Here is a 21364-nt window from a genome sequence, read left to right on the forward strand (position 1 = left end):
AGTGAGCATATCTGCTATGTATTTAGGTCCTAGACCACTGAGTGATTTCTAAACGAGTCTAAAGCCAGTGTAAGGACCTGAGGGCTGGTGTGATATGCTCAGATTTTCTGGTTCTAGTCAGAATACTGGCAGCAGCGTTCTGGATGAGACCATTACAATAGTCTTCTTGTGAAGGCCGGTGAGGAGACCATTACAATCCACCCTGCTGGTGATAAAGGCATGAACAAGTTTCTCCAAGTCTTGACTGGAAACAAAACATCTAATTCTTGCAATGCTTTTTAGATGATAGTATGCTGATTTAGTCGCGTTTGGCACGCACCGTGTGTTAAGGGGTCATATGATGCTGCTAAAAAGAACATTATTTTGTGTATTTGGTGTAATGAAATGTGTTTATGCGGTTTAAGGTAAAAAAAAAACACATTATTTTCCACATACTGTACATTATGCAACAACAATACTACAGCGTGAATAAAAGTTATGCCTTCTTTCTTTGTGTGAACATTTGGGCGGTGTTATGCAAATCTTCCCACATAGTGATGTAGACATGTGGGGGCGTGTTAGAACGAGCCGTTTTAGGTAGGCGTGGTTGACTCTTAACGTTTATAAAGAATATCTCTTTGGATTTGAGACTTTAGTCTTTGCAACTTTACAGATCTTCTTTATGCACGAAGAGCTTGTAACACTTCAAAGAGAAAGGAAAAATTTAAATCGCATCATATGACCCCTTTAATGAGTGAATCACTGAATCATTTATTCAACCGACTCGTTCAAAACGCTGATTCGTTCAATAAGTAAACACCATCCATTGCTCAGAGACGCAAAACAGTGCTGTGATCTTTGTTTGGAACTATTTTCGTTGGCAAAATTGAGCAAAAACAGGCGATATTGTGTCTAAAATGTAAGTCACTTAAATATGTTTTATATTAAATGGAAATATAAAAAGTAAATAGTCGTAATAACTCGCACTGAATTATATATTTTAAAAATATACATAAAATCTTGAATCTCAGTATTAAAAACGTGAATAATCTAATTTTGCAATAATTTCCAAAAATATAAAATCTTAGAAACTCGACGAGCATTAAAATAAGTCAATTTTAAGATGTTTTATTATGGTTTACACAGATTGCTGTTCCTGTGAGTCGGGTTTGTTTGGTTAAATAGTCGCCTAGTGATCGATGAGGAGGGAATAAACGCAGGTATTTATTCTCAACACGGCGATGACAAACGCATGCTTGCTTTGGATTGTGTTTAAATTTCTTTGCTGCTCGCGTCAGAGGTGTTTGGTCCGACAGTAATGCTGGTTTTGTTATGAAATCGCTGCAGTAAAGCTATCGAAAGCTAACCAACACTAGCTGCCGCAGCTTCAGCGGAATTCAGAAACTATCATACGTTTATGATTTGGCAAATGATACAGGTTCAAATAACATGTTTAATCACGTAATGTCACCTACAAAAACGTACCGTGGTAGAGTGATGATTTCTGATGAAAATACCGTGCTATTGATTAAAAGCCAAACATCAGATTCCTACATCTTGTAAAAACACTGCCAATAATGTTTACCCAGGTTTTATCCCGTTGTCTGTCTCTGTGTATTCCGACAAATTTTCAAACGTTTGCTTGCACTTCTGTTACGGAATTTGAATTTCTTTTCCCACACCTGCTCAACACTGAACAGAAGCCACGCCCTCTCTGCAGTTTGACCAGGCAGGTGCATTCGGACCGAATGTAATGATTGGACGAACATTTTATGGTCCTGAAGCCTCCACAGAAGATTTTGATATAATTTAGAACATGTATTGATTGCTATCAGATGTGAAGAGACTTTCAACCAGTGTAACAAAAAAACTATGAAAAACATTGCCTATACTAGGCCTGGGCGATAAAACGGTATCGATATTTATCGATGGTAGGGTTGGGCCGATAGACGATGCCATCGTCCATCGCCGATGGCTGACAGACATCACGATGTTAAGCTGACATCGTGATTCCTAAATTTGCATCGTGATTCCAGGATCTGCAAATCATTCGCCATCGTCCTATCAGACATTTCTCCTTACTCTGTGTATGTGGTAAGTGAACTTTCATGTACTGTAATGCAACAGGCTACCGCTAGCAAGCGGCTAACCTTTTAGTGGCTCCGTATAACGCGTTATTTGTTTCACGCTTCGGGCACACCCCTAACCCCACCCCCCGATGTCATCGTCCATCACGTTGTTTCACTGTAGACATCGTCCCATGCCAATTTGGTAGATATCGCCCAACCCTAATCGACGGTACACCTTGTTCGATAACGATATAAAAAAAATGTTAGATATAGTGCACGATATAGGCACGTGCTATGAGTGAAGCAGACAACTCACACAAACACGAACATGAGTGCTGTGCCTGCCTGTGATGAGGAGATTGTGAATAAAAAAAAATTAATATTAGTCGAATTTAAAATAAACATTTGCATTTGAATGCAATAATAGTACAAACCAATGTTAGGTGTGCCTCGGGGAGCGTCATCAGTGGACCACGAGATGCAGTGATGATGATGTAAGTGACGTTGTAGTTTAATGTTTTGTTAGTCTAGCCCACGAGACGCGCAGTTGCTGCGTTATTCATTCAAAATATTAGAGAAATATAGTAGCTCAATGCCTAGAAGATCTTGATTAGGTTAAAACCGAAACCAAGCAATTCAATACGTGATGCTGTTTTGTTCATAATTGTTTATGCAATTTATGAAATTATATTTGATTTATATGAGTTAATTTAGACGTAATGCATGTTTTTTTATAGACAGTTATTTCCTTGCGTTGACAATTTAATGCGGCGCGCTGCATTATTTTGCTCATTGCGTCCTCTGGAAACAAGCCAAAAGTTTAACCTAATTAATCTGCATATAAAACATTAGAAATTAGATATTTAATTTTTATTTTGTGTTTGACTGATAAAACAAACTAAAAAAATTGTTTGTCTCAATAAATTGAGTAAATTAAAGAATACAGTTGTTAAATGTACAAAAAAAATTCTATTGCTTTGTTTTAAAAAAGGTTATAAAAAATTTCAATTATCGATACCAAACGATATGAAACATTATATCGTTGATACATTTTTTAGCTATATCGCCCAGCCCTAGCCTATACTAGTTTTAAGTGCATAATCTGGTGCACTTTTTGTTGTAATTTTCAGTGTGAACATTATTCGCACTATTTATACTACACAATGGCATAGAAGAGTGCATTAAGGGACACACTTAAAGTGCAGTAAACACTATAATATAACTAATTAACAAATTAAAGTTGCAGTATGTACTATTGACTGCTGGTGTTTGAAATGGGTACTGCAGTCCAATTTCAAAATACTGGAGAGAGTTGTTTCTCCCGCCCCTTCTCCTCAGACTCAATGCTCAATGCTTGCTAGGTTGAGTAAGCTGACGAGTTGATTTATCCGCGTTTAATATGCTTCCTGTCACAGAGCTTTTTAGGTGGATGGAGAGGCTGTGTAGGTCGGGTAGAATCTGCGATTTCTGACTTCGTTTGCTGGCTTCCATGGCTGCAATATGCTGTTTTCCACCAACTGGCAACCCAGGGTAAACTGGCAGTAGGCGGAGTCAAACAGACCAAAGCAAAAACAGACATTCCGACACTGAATGCACATTTCGAAGTAGAATAACTGACTCTAGCATTGTTTTTCAGAGAAACAAGTATGTGAACTTAGCATGTTTGCTAAATAAATGCAAACAAATGGTATTTTATGCTTTTAGTCAAAAAAACCCAAAAATGAATACAGAAATAAATACCAGTTTGCGAAATCAAGCAACATTTACCATCTATTGAATTTTCACAGACGCAGTCCATCAGACATTTTGAGAGGACAAAAGATTTCCCACACAGATTTCACAGTGCATTCAAGTCAGTCACACAGACTCGCTGCATTGATCTTGGTCTGAAAGTGACTTCTGTGTGAGCTGTGCTTCATGCATCTACACTATTGACAATGGACCTTTTGTTATGTACTTCTTCTGTGGTTTCTTTATGGTATTTTTTTTATTATTTTGGAGTACTCCTACAGGCACAATAAGGCATGAACAACAGGTAATAATTCTCACAAGCTGTTTATTGAAAATGCACATATTGGATAGAGGAGGGCTCTCATTCCACTGATACAGGCCCCGATGCTTATTTATTGCTTCATTTTCATGGCACAAAAATAGAAATACAAATTTCTGCCATGCAAACCTACTACTGTCAAGCTTATACAAAACAGGACAAAGCAGGGGCTTCACTAATACAGAGGAACAACCATGGCATTAAGATGGCATAACTGCAGAAAGTGAGACGATAAAAAACGAGAGTACAAAATAATGGTCGTAAAAAAGGACACCACCACACAGTGATAGATGGGCCAGAACACGTCCGATAACAACCTGCACTCGCAGCATTCACGTGCAAGTAGTGCTTGAATACACGAGAAACAACTGGAACAAACATAACAGACTGCATTCCCAGAATGCTGTGCAAATAATCTCCATCACCTCCTTCATCTGTCACGAACACATCCCTTCCGTGCATTCACCACTATCAAACACTTGACCACCTCGGCCACAAAACGCTCATCTGACCTCCGACGACCCGCAGAACTCTCCATCCTCGCATCCTTCCTTCGCTAGCTCTCCGATCCAAGACCTTATCATCAGTTCAGCTCAATGCCAGCAGCATGTTAAAGCCGATACTGTTACGATATGAGCCGGCAGCTGAAAAGTGACCATGACGGATCAGATGATATGCTGAAAAGTGCTGACTCCTGACACGAGGAGGAAACCTCATCCTGTGCCCTAAAGTCACATGACACATGATTATGACAGCATGTACGTCACACATCAGGAGTCGGGGTCATCTAATTATCACGTTCTTCTAACTACCAGCATTATTGGTCATGACCAGATGCGTTCAGACTGAAGTTGAATGTTGAATGTGTGCACACTGGCAAACCAAGAGTCCAGAGGTGAGAAAAACCCATAAGGACACATTAACGTACAAAATAACAAACTCCATCTATTCATGCTAACTATAGCATCAGAAATGATCTACTATGTACCACTGTGATCTAACGTGTCAGTTTGGCATATATATTCACTTTCATTACATCATCGTCAGTCAGATGTATATCACCGATGTGAATGCAGACATACAGCTATGAGTCATTTACACATGAATCAGGAAGAGTTTGTGACAGTCCAGCTGGATTAGCTTTTGTCAGTCCAGTCAGATGATCCAAGTGTCATTACAAAAAAGAAAAAGAAAAAAAAGAGCACCAGCTTGATACAAGAGTCCTCTGATTTGTAACCGAAAGCTCAGGGGGCAAAAAAAAAAAATTGCACTCAATAATTCACTGTGCCAATACGTTGAAATCAAGAAAAACACTGAAATATTTAAGCCTACATACAGAATAGTATAGTCTGTACAAGTATACATACATAGGACCCAAATCACACCCTCTAAAGAGCATGAATTAGGGCGAGGACGAGTATGATGTGGGTGTTGAAATACGATGATGACCATCTGTGTGGTCTGAGGAAGAGTTCAGTGCTTGATGTCTATATACATGTAGAACTGATGCGATCACTCAACGCAGCACGATTCTCAGTATGAGAAAGCTTGTGGAAAAGAAAGACAAAAATCTGAATATCAAACTCAAGGGAACTTCGTTCTTCCTGTAGGTAACTTTTTTAGATGACAGGTGTTTCTTCTTCTTCTCCAGTGGTTGACGTTGATGGAGTACCGTCAGGATGTTGAGATGGTGCAGGCTCCTGGAACGGGGCGCTTTAGATGGACTTGGATGAATCCTGCTTGCTGATGAGGACCTCCAGAAGCCGCAGTTTGGCTTTAATGCGCTTGTACTCCTTGTATTCGTCCATCATAGGCATGCGGTCTTCCTTCTGAACATTCCTGTGGGGGGGAAAAAAACATTTTGTTTAAATACAATGCTGATATGATGAAGATAAAACATGATGCGTTTATGTTCGTTTTTAACCACTGGTCGTGTCAGGTGAGACGGCGCCAAGTTAACGGTTACTTAATGGCTGTTCTACAGTAGATCAATGTCAGTTGTATGAACTGAACGGAATCTGACGGAGGGTCAGGTGTACTAAGTGTTTACAGTAGCAATTGTAACATTTGTCTGGTACAATGTCAGAGGAGGCTCTTATCACTCAGTGTCTGATTTCCCGGACTTATGCAAAATATCATCAAGAAAATTACAACAACCTGTTAAAACAAAAACATGCGATGACAAGCCAGGGTGTTAAAAACATAAAAACTGATTTCTGTTCTACAACGCCGCTGTGATTCGTTTCAAATCAAGACAATATAAGCAAAATGTCTTTAATCAGAATATTTTTAAAAAAATCCTGGTTTAAAGAGATACAGTATACAGTAATACAGTAAAAGTACAGTAACATTATTGTAAATTATTACAATAAATTAAACACTTAAAATAACTCTTTTCTGTTTGAATATAGTTTAAAATGTAATTAATTTCTGTGATCAAAGCTGAATTTTCAGCATCATTACTCCAGTCTTCAGTGTCACATGATCTTCAGAAATCATTCTAATATACTGATTTACTGCTCAAAACACATTTATTTTCAATGCTAAAAACAGATCTGCTGTTTCATATTATTGTACAAAACATTTTTTCCCAGTTTTTTTTAAATGAATAGAATTGTTGCATCACAGGAATTAATGTATATTAAAATAGAAAACTGTTATTTTACATTGTAACAATATTTCACACAATATTTTTTTTCTGTATTTTTGATCAAATAAATGCAGCCTTGATGAGCATAAGAGACTTCTATCTATCTATCTATCTATCTATCTATACATTGGGCATCATTTCTATAGTAATTCACTCAATCTGATGACATAATACGAAAGTACGATACAGACAATAAGAGGGCGAGGCTTAGAAGACTGGACAATTCTGTGCTTTAGAACAAGAACTTCATGTTCCCTGCTTGAAAACATCATACATTTCTACTGATCTACCAATTCAGGCAGAATATTGCCCACCGCTGGCTTCCGTCTAGTGTGTTTAATCTCAAAAACATGCCCCCTCTGCGCGCTCGGATGAAATGAACGTGGGAGGCCTACCTGCCATTCTGTTGGTAGAATTCATCTTCAAACTCTCTGATGGTCCTCCTCAGTTTCTTCTTCTCCGCCCTGGCCTTCCATAGCTGCTCCAGGAGCTCGGGCCTGTGGGATACAGGTGGTGTTAAACTGCTGGGTTTTCATAGATGGAGCTGTAACTCTCCTGATACTATAGCAACAGAAAACTGTGTACTCAAAACACTCCTAAGTGGGATACAAACTTTGCATGACAAAAGCACGGCTCTGAGGTTAACTCGGGTCGGTAAAAGTTAGTAACAAGGTGACATGGATCTCGGCGGCACCCAATACAGTACGCGAGACTTCGATCTGGCTGCTTGTGCAGTTGTTTTCCTTCATACAGGATTACGTCTTGATCCAGCTCGAGATTTTCAGGTCTCTGCCAAGTTCTATTAATAGACCTCATATGATGAGAGCGTGAGCCGATTGCTCCTCCTACCTGATCAAGTGTGGAACTATGTGTGTAGACACGCATGCACATAAATCAAGGTGTAGAAATCGAGGTCTCATTACTTCTGCCAGTGTAGGCTACACTTTCAACCCAAGACCTGCTGGGTAATTCCAGACTGAGGCCTTCAACACTGCTTCAGATTTAAAGGAACAGTTCACCCAAGAATGAAAATATGCTGAAATTTACTCTCCCTCAGGCCATCCAAGATGTAGATGAGTTTGTTTCTTCATCAGAATTGGAGAAATGTAGCATTGCATCACTTGCTCACCAATGGATCCTCTGCAGTGAATGGGTGCCGTCAGAATGAGAGTCCAAACAGCTGATAAAAACAACACAATAATCCATTCCCTGTTGTCCTTTCACATCAAAATTCACCGACATGTTTTCTCTTGTCAACAGTGCTTGATCTGTGCATATTTCTCTCCAGATTCAGGCCAGACAACTTTTTCACGGGAGAAAGCAATATTATGAATAAAGGACTTTTTCGCAGTTTGAAGTTAAAAACGTCTTGATGGATTTGTTTCTTACAAACACACAGCTTTTCACTTCACAAGATGTTAACTGATGGACTGGAGTGGCGTGGATTATTGTGATGTTTTTAATCAGCTGTTTGGACTCTCATTCTGACGGCACTCATTCACTGCAGAGCATCCATTGGTGAGCAAGTGATGGAATGCTACACTTCTCCAAATCTGTTACAATGAAGAAACTCACCTTAAATGGCCTGAGGGTGAGTACATTTTCATATTTGGATGAACTGTTCCTTTAAATCAATATGGAACAGCATTTCCATTCTACCTCGATCATGTGACACTGAAGACTGGAGTAATGACTGCTGAGCATTCAGCTTTGCATCACAGGAGTAAATTACATTGTTAAATATATTTAAATAGAAAACAGTTATTTTACATTGTAACAATATTTCACACAATATTTTTTTTCTGTATTTTTGATCAAATAAATGCAGCCTTGATGAGCATAAGAGACTTCTATCTATCTATCTATCTATCTATCTATACATTGGGCATCATTTCTATAGTAATTCACTCAATCTGATGACATAATACGAAAGTACGATACAGACAATAAGAGGGCGAGGCTTAGAAGACTGGACAATTCTGTGCTTTAGAACAAGAACTTCATGTTCCCTGCTTGAAAACATCATACATTTCTACTGATCTACCAATTCAGGCAGAATATTGCCCACCGCTGGCTTCCGTCTAGTGTGTTTAATCTCAAAAACATGCCCCCTCTGCGCGCTCGGATGAAATGAACGTGGGAGGCCTACCTGCCATTCTGTTGGTAGAATTCATCTTCAAACTCTCTGATGGTCCTCCTCAGTTTCTTCTTCTCCGCCCTGGCCTTCCATAGCTGCTCCAGGAGCTCGGGCCTGTGGGATACAGGTGGTGTTAAACTGCTGGGTTTTCATAGATGGAGCTGTAACTCTCCTGATACTATAGCAACAGAAAACTGTGTACTCAAAACACTCCTAAGTGGGATACAAACTTTGCATGACAAAAGCACGGCTCTGAGGTTAACTCGGGTCGGTAAAAGTTAGTAACAAGGTGACATGGATCTCGGCGGCACCCAATACAGTACGCGAGACTTCGATCTGGCTGCTTGTGCAGTTGTTTTCCTTCATACAGGATTACGTCTTGATCCAGCTCGAGATTTTCAGGTCTCTGCCAAGTTCTATTAATAGACCTCATATGATGAGAGCGTGAGCCGATTGCTCCTCCTACCTGATCAAGTGTGGAACTATGTGTGTAGACACGCATGCACATAAATCAAGGTGTAGAAATCGAGGTCTCATTACTTCTGCCAGTGTAGGCTACACTTTCAACCCAAGACCTGCTGGGTAATTCCAGACTGAGGCCTTCAACACTGCTTCAGATTTAAAGGAACAGTTCACCCAAGAATGAAAATATGCTGAAATTTACTCTCCCTCAGGCCATCCAAGATGTAGATGAGTTTGTTTCTTCATCAGAATTGGAGAAATGTAGCATTGCATCACTTGCTCACCAATGGATCCTCTGCAGTGAATGGGTGCCGTCAGAATGAGAGTCCAAACAGCTGATAAAAACAACACAATAATCCATTCCCTGTTGTCCTTTCACATCAAAATTCACCGACATGTTTTCTCTTGTCAACAGTGCTTGATCTGTGCATATTTCTCTCCAGATTCAGGCCAGACAACTTTTTCACGGGAGAAAGCAATATTATGAATAAAGGACTTTTTCGCAGTTTGAAGTTAAAAACGTCTTGATGGATTTGTTTCTTACAAACACACAGCTTTTCACTTCACAAGATGTTAACTGATGGACTGGAGTGCTGTGGATTACGATGTTTTTAATCAGCTGTTTGGACTCTCATTCTGACGGCACTCATTCACTGCAGAGCATCCATTGGTGAGCAAGTGATGGAATGCTACACTTCTCCAAATCTGTTACAATGAAGAAACTCACCTTAAATGGCCTGAGGGTGAGTACATTTTCATATTTGGATGAACTGTTCCTTTAAATCAATATGGAACAGCATTTCCATTCTACCTCCATACAGTTCGAGGAATATTTCGTAAGAAAGTAAATATCAATTTAGATTTTCTGGTCCACACTCACATTGAGGAGGCGTTGGAACTGGACAGACGCAGATCAAGATTGAGCTTCCCAGAGCTGAGGACGTTCTCCTGAGTGGGCTGCTGGGAGCTGGGCTGGGCTACTGGGTCCATGATGATTTCCAAACCCTCGCTCTGCATCTCTACATTTTCCTGCTGGCCCCTGCCCTCCTCCTCCTCCTCTTCTTCGATCTCACCACAGAAGTGGGCAGTTTCGCCCTCGATGATGGGTTGTAACATCTGATTGCGCCGTTTGCTGGAGGGAGAAGCCTGTGCGAGAGAGGAGAGTCCGGTTATTCTGCTTCCTCTGTGCTAAATGTCTAGCCAACGTACCATACAATCCTAAAACAACACTAGATCCTAATTCAGCTCTAGAAAGCAGTGCCAGCTTTCATTTCACAATCCTATCATATCTCACCCACTTTCAATATCATTCTTAGAATATGCATTCATTATAAACTCCAGACTTTTCAGGTTTCAGATTGCAAACATTAGTTATAAATTATTCATAACACGAAATACCCAAAAGGCTAATGTGGGAGTGGTAAAAAAAAAAAAAGAGGAACAGAGTGCCTTACTATGATAGGGGTGATGCTGACACGGGTGAGCATCTGCTTGACCAGCCGATATCTGTCATACAAGGGTTTCACAATCAAGCGCTCCTCTCGGGTCACCTGCAAGAAAGACACTTTTGTCAGAGCACTGCATACATGAGGAAGTTTTTGTGCGTGTGTATGTGTGTGTGTGTGAGAGAGAAAGAGACACTTACTGGGCGCCCATGAATTCCCTCATAGTACAGAAGGTTCTTCTGCAGTACTGTTTTCTCACTGGCAAGCTGCTCCTTGGTCATTTTCTGTAAAGAGTGACAAATTAACTTCTCAAATTAGATCACGGCTGGATAAACTACATGACTTTTAATGTTTTTTAAAGAAGTCTCTTCTGCTCATCAAGGCTGGATTTATTTGATCAAAAACACAGGGAAAAAAACTAATATTGTGAAATATTATTACAATTTAGAATAACGGTTTTCTATTTTAATAAACATAAAAATATAATTTATTTCTGTGATCAAAGCTGCATTTTTAGCATCATTACTGCAGTCTTCAGTGTCACATGATCCTTCAGAAATCATTCTAATATGCTGATTTATTGTCAATGTTGGAAACAGTTGTGCTGCTTAATTTTTTTTGTTTTGTTTTCAGGATTCTTTGATGAATAAAAAGTTAAAAAGAACAGCATTTATTTAAAATAGAAATCTTTTCTAACAATATACACTACCGTTCAAAAGTTTGGGGTCAGTACATTTTGTATCCTTTCTTTTTTTTGAAAGAAATTAATGCTTTTATTCAGCAAGGATGTGTTAAATTGACAAAAACTTAAAGACTTATATTTATAAATGATTTCTATTTTAAATAAATGCTGTTCTTTTGAACTTTTATTCATCAAAGAATCCTGAAAAAAGTATCACAGGTTCCAAAAAATATTAAGCAGAACAACTATTTCCAACATTTATAATAAAAATAATAATTCAGCATATTAGAATGATTTCTGAAGGATCATGTGACACTGAAGACTGGAGTAATGATGCTGAAAATTCAGCTTTGCATCACTGGAATAAATTACATTTTAAAGAATATTAAAACAGAAAACTATTATTTTAAATTGCAATAATGTTTCACAATATTATTGCTTTTTCTGTATTTTTCATCAAATAAATGCAGCCTTGATGAGCAGAAGAGACTTCTTTCAAAAACATCAAACATCTTACTGATCCCAAACTTTTGAACAGCAGTGTATGCCTCATTACTAGGAGACACACGATGCATGAAAACAACGTTTTAAAATCTGCTTAAATAATTACAGGTTTGATAACCTTGAACTGGATGGAATCATGGTCTGAAGCCAAAATTGGAGTCTCTGCCCATTACACACTATTAATTTTCTATGAAATTTGTCAAACCCAGCAGCCCAAAATCTGTAGACCAGCTGTGACTTTTAACTAGCGTTGACTCATCCAGACTGTAAATCAGGGCAAAAATCTGTGCACAGGTCACGTAATGTATTCTAGCCATTAGATGTTACAAATCTAACTTCCTGACAACGTCTGAGATTATATCAGTTCGTAATACATCAAAGCTGCAAATGAAAGTTTAAGAAGCTGGAACTCACTCTAACGTCCTCTGGCCAGCCGTCCTCGGCTCTCTTTGTTTGGATGCAGTGCTGAAGGAGCTCCAGCGTCTCTTCTCTTGTGGGCCGGTGACCCCATGCCTCACTCTCCACAGGGTCCTCGTGAGCCGACTGATCCAGTGTGGATCCAAAGCTCTTGGGCAGAGTGTTACTGCGTGGCCGCGTCTGTGGAGTCAGCTCACTCTCAGCCTTGTGTTTGGCATCTGGGTGAGAGAGACAAAAACAAAGACAGATTTAAGAGACCAGAAGGTTTGCTGGTCGCCGCAGACATTTAGGATGGAGTAGACCACACCAACCGAAAGAAATACAAGGTCAGTGATCGACCACACTCAGCATTACCACAAACTATGAAAAAGTCCATCAGTAGTGCACTGACGACCTCACAAAGTACACTATCAGAGGGCCAAAGAAGCATTTTGGAAACACAGGCCTGGTGACTGAGAACAGCCTGTGAGCCCTTGAACCTGATATGATATTCCTCATAAACATACACTTTAGATGATTAAAGAAGCTGAGACATGTGGCTGAGAGCGTCCCGTAGGGGGAAAGTGTCTGCGAGACTGCGGTCAGAGAAACAGAGAGAGAGGAGAGCAGAGAGTGTCAAACTCAAGTCTACTTACTGCTGCTTAAGTGTACTTACAGAAGTGGGGCGCCTGTCTAGAGGCATTGAGGGGGCGTGACAGTGTAAAATGGGGTGTGTTCGGGACGGAGGAAGAGGACGAGTGGCGTCTGTATGACTGAAGCACGGCCGGGTGCCTCAGGGAACCTTTGGGTAAGAGGTGCTGTCGTCCTGCCGATGCGGGCCATCCCGAGTAGATTTAGTTAAAGAGAAAGAGAGACTTTATACGACAGTGCACCTCTGATGGGGGGCATCAAATGGAAATGGATGATGGGAAGTGTGGGGGGCCAAACACATTGAGCAGAGGGCTCTCCAGTAGAGTATGAGGGTGTTCCCATGAGGGAGAGCCCCAGAGCCTCTACAGACATGCAGTGTAAGGTGCACTTCTCCAGGCAGGCCCGGACCAAGACTGACACTGACTATCAGAAACTCCACACCCATATCGCTCCCCTGGCCCACACAGCCACTCTTACCTTTGAGCTGCTTGCGGATTTTGGTAAGGTCAGTCATCCACTTCAGCACCTTTGGATCAGCTGCCTTATCAGCGTGAGACGGCTGCAAACGACAAACAGTGATATCAATTTAACTGAGAATGTGCATGGCAATAGATGTACACTGGATTTTGCCATTTGTCACAATGCAAAGGTTTTGCTATATGGTTGCTAGAGTGTTCTAAATAGTCATCAGCATGTTGCTACATATGTAGGGTGCGAGGGTGTTCTGAGAAATATAGTGTTGCAGGTCAAAAGTTTTAGAGCGGTTTTAAGAAGATCTCTTCTGCTCACCAAGGCTGCATTTATTTGATCCAAAATACAGTAAAAGCAGTAATGGTTTTGAAAAATGTGCAAACTCAGCATGGTTTTGTGAAATGTTATTACAAATTAAAATAACTGTTTTCTATTTGAATATATTTTAAAATCTAATTTATTCCTGTGATGCAAAGCTGCATTTTCAGCATCATTACTCCAGTCTTCAGTGTCACATGATCCTTCAGAAATCATTCTAATATACTGATTTACTGCTCAGGAAGCATTTATTATAACTATCAATGTTGAAAACAGTTGTGTACAATTTTTCACCATTCTTTGATGAATAGAAAGCTCAAAAGAACAGCATTTATCTGAAATGGAAAGCTTTTTTTTTGTTTGTTTGGTTTTTTGGGGGGGGGGGGGATTTTTACTTTTTACTTCTATTCAGCAGAGTTCAAAGACTTTATAATTCTGTTCTATTCATCAAATAATCCTGAAGAAAATTGCAGCAAATCAGCATATCAGAATGATTTCTGAAGGATCATGTGACACTGAAGACTGGAGTAATGATGCTGAATATTCAGCTTTGCATCACAGAAATAAATTACATTTTAAACTATATTCAAATAGAAAACATTTATTTTATTGTATTTTATTGATTAAATTGTAAAAATATTTCACAATATTACTGTTTTAGCTGTATTTTGGATCAAATGAATGCAGCCTTAGTAAGCGAAAAAGACTACTTCAAAAACATCTTACCGATCTAAAACATTTGACCAGTAGTGTATATCATTCTAACCTTGTAGTTTCTCTCTTTTTCAAACTGTTCCTCAAACTGCTTGATCTTCTTCTTGAGGTTCTGGAGTTTCTTGGTGAACTGTTGGGAAACGGTGTCTCCCTTCAAACTGTCTTTGGAAGGGAGGGAAGCACGGCGAGGCCTGTGAGACGTGACGCAAGCGTGAGTTTGGCTGTCAGTGCATCTGAGCAATCGTAAGTGCATGTGGTCTCTCTGCTCACCTCCCACAGGGCAAAGCTTTGGTGGAGGATGTAGCATTGTGGTCCTGCTGCAAGAACCGCTGACTGTGGCCAAACTCCAGAAACCGCCGGGCCAGTAGCGGCTGAGTATCTTCTTCTAGAGGTGGGGGCATCATGCAGCCCGCCAGCGGAGACAGTTGGGCCTCCCCTGACTCGGTCTCCTCTTGCCATGACATGAAAACTGGCACAGGGTCTGCGCCAAAGACACACAGACACATACACTGCCATAAAAACCAATATCATCACCATAACGCAACAGTTTAATCGCAAACACTTCAATACAGAGTTAGAAGTTCACAACAGGCCTGTGTTGCTTTGTGATATAAACCCAAAGTCTAAACGGGTGCGCAGAAATCAGAGCTGCTCTGACACATAGTGGGCGAGCCATACAGCGCATGAAAACAAAGACTTTCTCAGATCGCTTCGTGGAAATGGACGAGCACTGTGTTATTTGGCGGGTGACTCTTCTGGGTAATAGTGCACAGTTGAACGTCATCCACTCAGTCAAGCATTCACACACAGATTCTAAAGCCAAAGTATTTAAAGAGCTTCATTGCTGCTACATCCACAATGACAGCAGCCATTGTTTATCGTGCTCGATGCAGGGAATCATGCTCAGAGCAGAAGTCACGTTGACCCGAGAGGGCAGAGAATGTACTGGACCGGGGCCTGCTGTGGAAACTTAGCCGATCAAATGTGCATTGCCTAGATGTCTGACATGGTGGTTAATTAGGAGAAAGCTGATGCATTTGCTGATGGCAGATGGTAAATAGTGGGAGTCAGCAGGACCAACTGGGTGCATGTGAGGAGCCGAAGGGTTAGTCAGAGTCTCTGAACCTGAAGCCGTTTTCAGTCCATTTGACGTCAGAAGTGAATTTGGTTGGTGTGAATGCTAGGCTCTGTTAGAAAATGGGGATCTGGGGAACAGTGAATTTATGTGGATTGCAAACCAAAATGATACCTATAAAGATAACTATAACAATAATAACTACGTTAGCGTCCACATCAATGGGTGATAACATTCTGTTTATTATAAGCACACTGTAATTTTGTTGTCTCCCGCTGGTTTAAATGCTTAAGCTCTTTAAAGTCGGGTATGTTCTGATCAGCTGGAAAAAAAAAATTCTGAATGTGATTCCAACTATATTGTTCCTCTGTCATTATCGTTATAGCTGTGAACTACGATTACTAAAACGTTATAGTTATTGTACTTAATTTGAACAGGTCATTTGTATGAAAGCAATCCGTCCTAATTTTGCAGAAGTGAACTGCTTTTGTACAAGTACACTACAAGTCAACTACCAGTAAATTTAATACTCTTACTTTCGTTCAATATGCATTATCACACTTAAATCCCTTCTGCGAAATTCCACAGATTTCCCACTAAAATCAAGGTGGAAAAATGCAGAAAAGGCTAATTTCCATTTGGGCCTCCAAATTGATACTTGACTTGGAAGAAATCGCATTTGGCAAGCAACAAGTGCATCCAAAAGTGTTGTTCTGGGTGCAGTTTTGATAGAAAAACAATAACAGCAAGCCAAAAATGCTTTACATTTTTAGTGCCTATTCACGGTGGAACTCTGTGGTAGATGCTGAAAGCGTACCGTCGTTCGAGGTCAAAATAAGCCAGCGTGAGAAGGTGGCGGTGGGGGAAAGAAGAGGGGGCAGAGTCAAACTCGGGTTCGAAACAAATGTGAAAACAGCCTGAGAGGAGCAGCGGGCGATGGACAAGCAGGGGAAGTAGGGCTGTCGCGATAACCGCAATATCGCAATACCGCGCTATTGACGAGCAAACCGCAGTGGTTTCATTGTCTTCTGAATATGACCTCGTTAGTTATATCGCAACACATACACACAAATTTTATATATATAGGGAAGTCGTGGCCTAATGGTTAGAGAGTCGGACTCGTAACCCAAAGGTTGCGGGTTCGAGTCTCGTACCGGCAGGGATTGTAGGTGGGGGGAGTGAATGTACAGCGCTCTCTCCCACCTTCAATACCACGACTGAGGTGCCCTTGAGCAAGGCACCGAACCCCCAACTGCTCCCCGGGCGCCGCAGCATAAATGGCTGCCCACTGCTCTGGGTGTGTGTTCACGGTGTGTGTGTGTTCACTGCTGTGTGTGTGCACTTTGGATGGGTTAAATGCAGAGCACTAATTCCGAGTATGGGTCACCATACTTGGCCACATGTCACGTCACTTTCTTTTCACTTTTTTTTAAATATATATATATGTATGGCGATAATACCGCATACTGCGCTATTGAGCCACTCAAAATTACTGCAAGGGAAATTCCCTCACCGCGACAGCCCTAAGGGGAAGGCTGTGGAGATGCTACTTACCACTCCCTTCTCTCTGCAGGTGCATACATGTGAAGTCAATGGATGGGAAATTGATGGGGCATGATTCTGACCAGGCATGGGCAGAGAGAGAGAGAAAGAGAGAGAGATAGCACAGGAGAGTGCAGTGAGCTATAAGCCTCTCTCACACACACACACACACACACGTAATGCTGTGGATCTATGGCTGAAATACAAATGAGTCATAACTAGCATTAACTCAGACCACATGAACCATATTTATGATTTACATACATCTACATGAGAAAACAGAACTGTGTATGTTGGTGGTTTATGAATAATAATGGTTTACTTTGCCTATTTTAGCTCTGTAGTCTATTAAAATGTATCTCTCTTGAGTTTCAAAGGGCAGTAAACATTTTTTGCATAGGGACCAATTTTTTGCTCAAAGGAAACATTAGCAGTTCATACAGTGTGACTTATCATCTTTTATAGAGAAATAACAGAAATAGTTACCTTCTTGTTCACTGTCTGAGAAAATGCTCCTGGTCAAAGACTGAGGGCCGCTGGCTGGCTCTGTGGACTCAGTATTAGCATTCAGGTCACAGTCTCCGGGCTCCTGCGAGTCATTGAAGGGCTTTGATTAGATGCTTCAGTCTTGCAGTGTAGAAAAACAGACAGAATCCTGGTGCTTTACAAATATACTCACACAAATACACTCATCAGCCTGGTCCATCTGCTCATTGTCTGGGTAGTTCTCCAGTCTGTGTGAAGATAGAAACAAATGACTATGAACTCTACAGTGAGGTGATGATCTGTTCCCTTCACACATGTCAATTATAGAGCCTAGTCATATTAAGTCTATTAATAAGGGCGTAAAATAAGCGAAGACAATTCAGGAAGGATGGCAAACTATGGCCAGCTTAAAGTGTATCGAAACTTTACTAGTAACACCCACACATCCGATACAGGCTAACAGACTGTGACTCTGGAATCTAGGACACTCGCTTATCAGATGTAAGGTGTATCAGGCTTACAAAAGTTTTACAAAAACACAATTTGACATTTAAAAGCTATTTAACTAGACATTTCTATTATTATTTTCCATTAAAAGAACAGAACAATTTTGTATGTTCCTCGTAAAACGTTATTCTTGGAGGCTTTTAAAATCAGCCTTTTCATTAGAAAAGTATTTTCTTTCACTAATGGGCTGTAAAGCAGCCGAAGTCCAGAAATATACTCCACGTGAGCACACAAACGCAGATGCGAATGCCTGGCCAGTGCATTCAAGCGTGATGTGTCACTATAAACACTTGTTCTTGCGTGCCTGCGATCAAGGGGGCAAAATATCTGTGCCACTTAAATGCCCATGCCACTAAAAATATTATTCAGGCATGTCAGACTGAGCAGTGCGTGCTATTGTATTTACTAAACCAGTTAGCCTGAAAACTGACTATAAAAGATAATAATTTTGGCCCATACTTGTGGCACATTCTTGAATGCAACAACATGATATTGAAAGTAGCTAGAAGCATTTGCATTCACGTAGGCCTAAAGATGATTTTTCTGAGAAATCTGCATGAGGAAATTATGAATGGCACAATTCCAGATGCATGGATTCCTAATGAAATGAGAGGATTTCTCCTTCCAAAAATGTGCAAACTCTAATTGTGAGCGCATCTCAATGCTTCCAATCGAACCTTTCTGTGCTGAGATTCTCAGCGTCTACGAGAGTCTCCGTGTCAAGGTCCATCCCAGAACTTTCTTCCGTGACAGGGCTGCTGAGCTGAGAGCCTTGAGATTCCTGCGGGGAAAAGGAGAGTAATTACCAGTGATTGTACTGATGGGTTTACAAGTGAAAAAGATTACACTGGAGATAATGCACAATGCCAAATGTTCTCGAAGCCATCAGAACACTCAAACCTATCAAGGCCTTGTGTGTGTTTACTGATGACTGTGTCTCAAGGTTGGCAGCTGATAACATTGAGGAATGGGGTGGCTCTCTGAGGGGGGGAGTGTTTGCGTCGACCTGGTGGCGCTGTTATTCCTCAGGGACGGCTAATAAAAGAAGGTGACCCAGTTCATATGTTCCCAACCTGTGGCCAGGCCACAAGATCTTTAGGCACGTACGTGTGGAGGGAAGAGAAGCCTCCCAGAGAGACCCCAGACACACTCGTCACTTTATTACACCTCACAGTCACCTTTATCATCAGCTCTTCTTCTGAACCAGCCTCATGTCGTTACTTAATTAGCTACTTGATGAAAGTGTTTTATCTGAAATGTTTCGTTCGCTCCAGCACGGTGTTAAACGGGAGAAGATTGCTTGCGCCTTCTGAGAACAGATGATGGTCTGTTTATCTGACAGGAAGGCCCTTGTTTCTCACTCTGCTGAGGAGGAGGTATTACAGACCTTGCTGATAACAGAAAGACTAAACATTTTCAAGGACAGCTGTAGACTACAGAAATTGTCTAATGCAGCGATTTTCAACCTTTTCGACTCTAAGGCCCCCCACTGTCCACAACAATATTCAAAGGATGCCCTAGTTTTGTTTTTAAAGTGTATTTTAATTTATGTGCGTTCTAAAATAATTTGAATAACAATAAGTACATTTCAGAATTCCAGAAATGTTTAGAGCTGAATGTTCTTCAGGGAGCCACGCTCTTTTTGTAACCAATGAATCTACCTGACTCTTCCAGTTGTTTGTGTTTTACAGGATAAGGACTAAGGATAAAGATAAAACATGTTTTCTTACTTGCAATTTCTGTCCAATAAAAGTTTTCAGAGCTTAGCATAGCTAGTAAATATGTGTATTCATAATGCCCATGGCTTTTTTAGATGTTATTAATTTGCATAATTTTTCAATCACCCTTTTAAAATTAGGCTACATGATATGTGACCCTGGACCACAAAACCAGTCATAAGGGTCATCTGAATAAATAAGCTTTCCATTGATGTATGGTTTGTTAGGATAGGACAATATTTGGCTGAGATACAACTATTTGAAAATCTGGAATCTGAGGGTGCAAAAAAATCTAAATATTGAGAAAATCGCCTTTAAATTTGTCCAAATTAAGTTCTTAGCAATGCATATTACTAATCAAAAATTAAGTTTTGATATATTTACAGTAAGAAATGTACAAAATATCTTCATGGTACATGATCTTTACTTAATATCCTAATGATTTTTGGCACAAAAGAAAAATCGATAATTTTGACCCATACAATGCATTTTTGGCTATTGCTACAAATATACCCCAGCGACTTGTGACTGGTTTTGTGCTCCAGGGTCACAAATATTCAGGTTTTCCAAGGCTGTGTGAATTCAGCTTCTCCAAAGCAAACAAGAAGTTGCTGAGGGGTTGAATTTTAATTTTAAAAAAATATATATTTTCAGCTGTTTTTAGCTTTAGCTAAGTTGAGAATTACTAGTCTAATCACTGTTCCTCTGGCTTTCTTATTTCTGTTGTATCAAATAAATAAAAATCCAGACAAGCTTTACACCCTATCAGTGTTGGGAAGATTATTTTGGAAATGTAATAGGTTACAGATTACAAGTTACCCTATTTAAAATGTAATAAGTAGTGTAACTATTTGAATTGCTTTATTAATGTAACTGATTACATTTGATTACTTTTGTAAATTTCTAACGAATGTTTTCAACTGTTAATCATTTTCAAACATTTAAAGCAGGCAGGGTTAACCTTACAGTAGTGCCCAACAGTGATTACTTTCAAAATCCTTAAATCACTTGAATTGAGATTATAATTACATTTTAAAGCACAATCACCACAAAATCTGACTTTAGCACCTCTTTTCTGAGGTTAAACACATTTAAAATCATAACAAGAAATAGTTTAATAGCAATGATACTGTTTTTGAAATCAAATCTTTGCATAGCAATGACAGGAAACTCTGGCATCTAACAATGCCTTGGAAAAATAAAAAATAAAGCATATACATAAACCCAAATAGGAAATAAAACAGTTATAGAATAAGCATGTCCTATCCTGTGTCCTAAACATTGGTGTCTCATATTTTAGAGCAGTCAATGCAATTTACAAATCAATTAAATCTGTATGTGTGTGAAAATATTCAGATGTAACCCCTTTGTAATCGTTACCATTTCCTAAGTAACTAATTTAATTACACATTTTTTCTCAGTAACTGTTACGGATTACAATTACATTACTTGTAATTACATTACGTTACGCTGTTACATGTAACTAGTTACTCCCCAACACTGCACAT

General features: G+C 39.9%; 1 protein-coding gene across 1 annotated transcript in view; it reads right to left on the reverse strand.

Moving 5' to 3' along the window:
- Positions 1–4087: 4087 nt before the first annotated feature.
- The window catches only part of LOC107756680 (protein FAM13B-like), a 58082-nt gene continuing 40805 nt past the window's right edge, over positions 4088–21364 (reverse strand). Inside the window, exons 10-23 of the mRNA XM_016573880.1 lie at positions 18816–18919; positions 17825–17879; positions 17632–17734; positions 17158–17223; positions 14799–15009; positions 14581–14719; positions 13503–13584; positions 13051–13200; positions 12393–12613; positions 10993–11076; positions 10802–10897; positions 10228–10493; positions 8898–8999; positions 4088–5937 (exon numbers count right to left, since the gene is read on the reverse strand). Of these exons, the coding sequence (XP_016429366.1) occupies positions 5814–5937; positions 8898–8999; positions 10228–10493; positions 10802–10897; positions 10993–11076; positions 12393–12613; positions 13051–13200; positions 13503–13584; positions 14581–14719; positions 14799–15009; positions 17158–17223; positions 17632–17734; positions 17825–17879; positions 18816–18919 (1803 nt within the window). The 3' untranslated portion in view covers positions 4088–5813. The remainder of the gene's footprint in view (positions 5938–8897; positions 9000–10227; positions 10494–10801; positions 10898–10992; positions 11077–12392; positions 12614–13050; positions 13201–13502; positions 13585–14580; positions 14720–14798; positions 15010–17157; positions 17224–17631; positions 17735–17824; positions 17880–18815; positions 18920–21364) is intronic.

Source organism: Sinocyclocheilus rhinocerous, unplaced genomic scaffold (assembly GCF_001515625.1).
Source record: "Sinocyclocheilus rhinocerous isolate Xijiao unplaced genomic scaffold, SAMN03320098_v1.1 scaffold892, whole genome shotgun sequence".
In the NCBI taxonomy this organism is placed as follows: Eukaryota; Metazoa; Chordata; class Actinopteri; order Cypriniformes; family Cyprinidae; genus Sinocyclocheilus; species Sinocyclocheilus rhinocerous.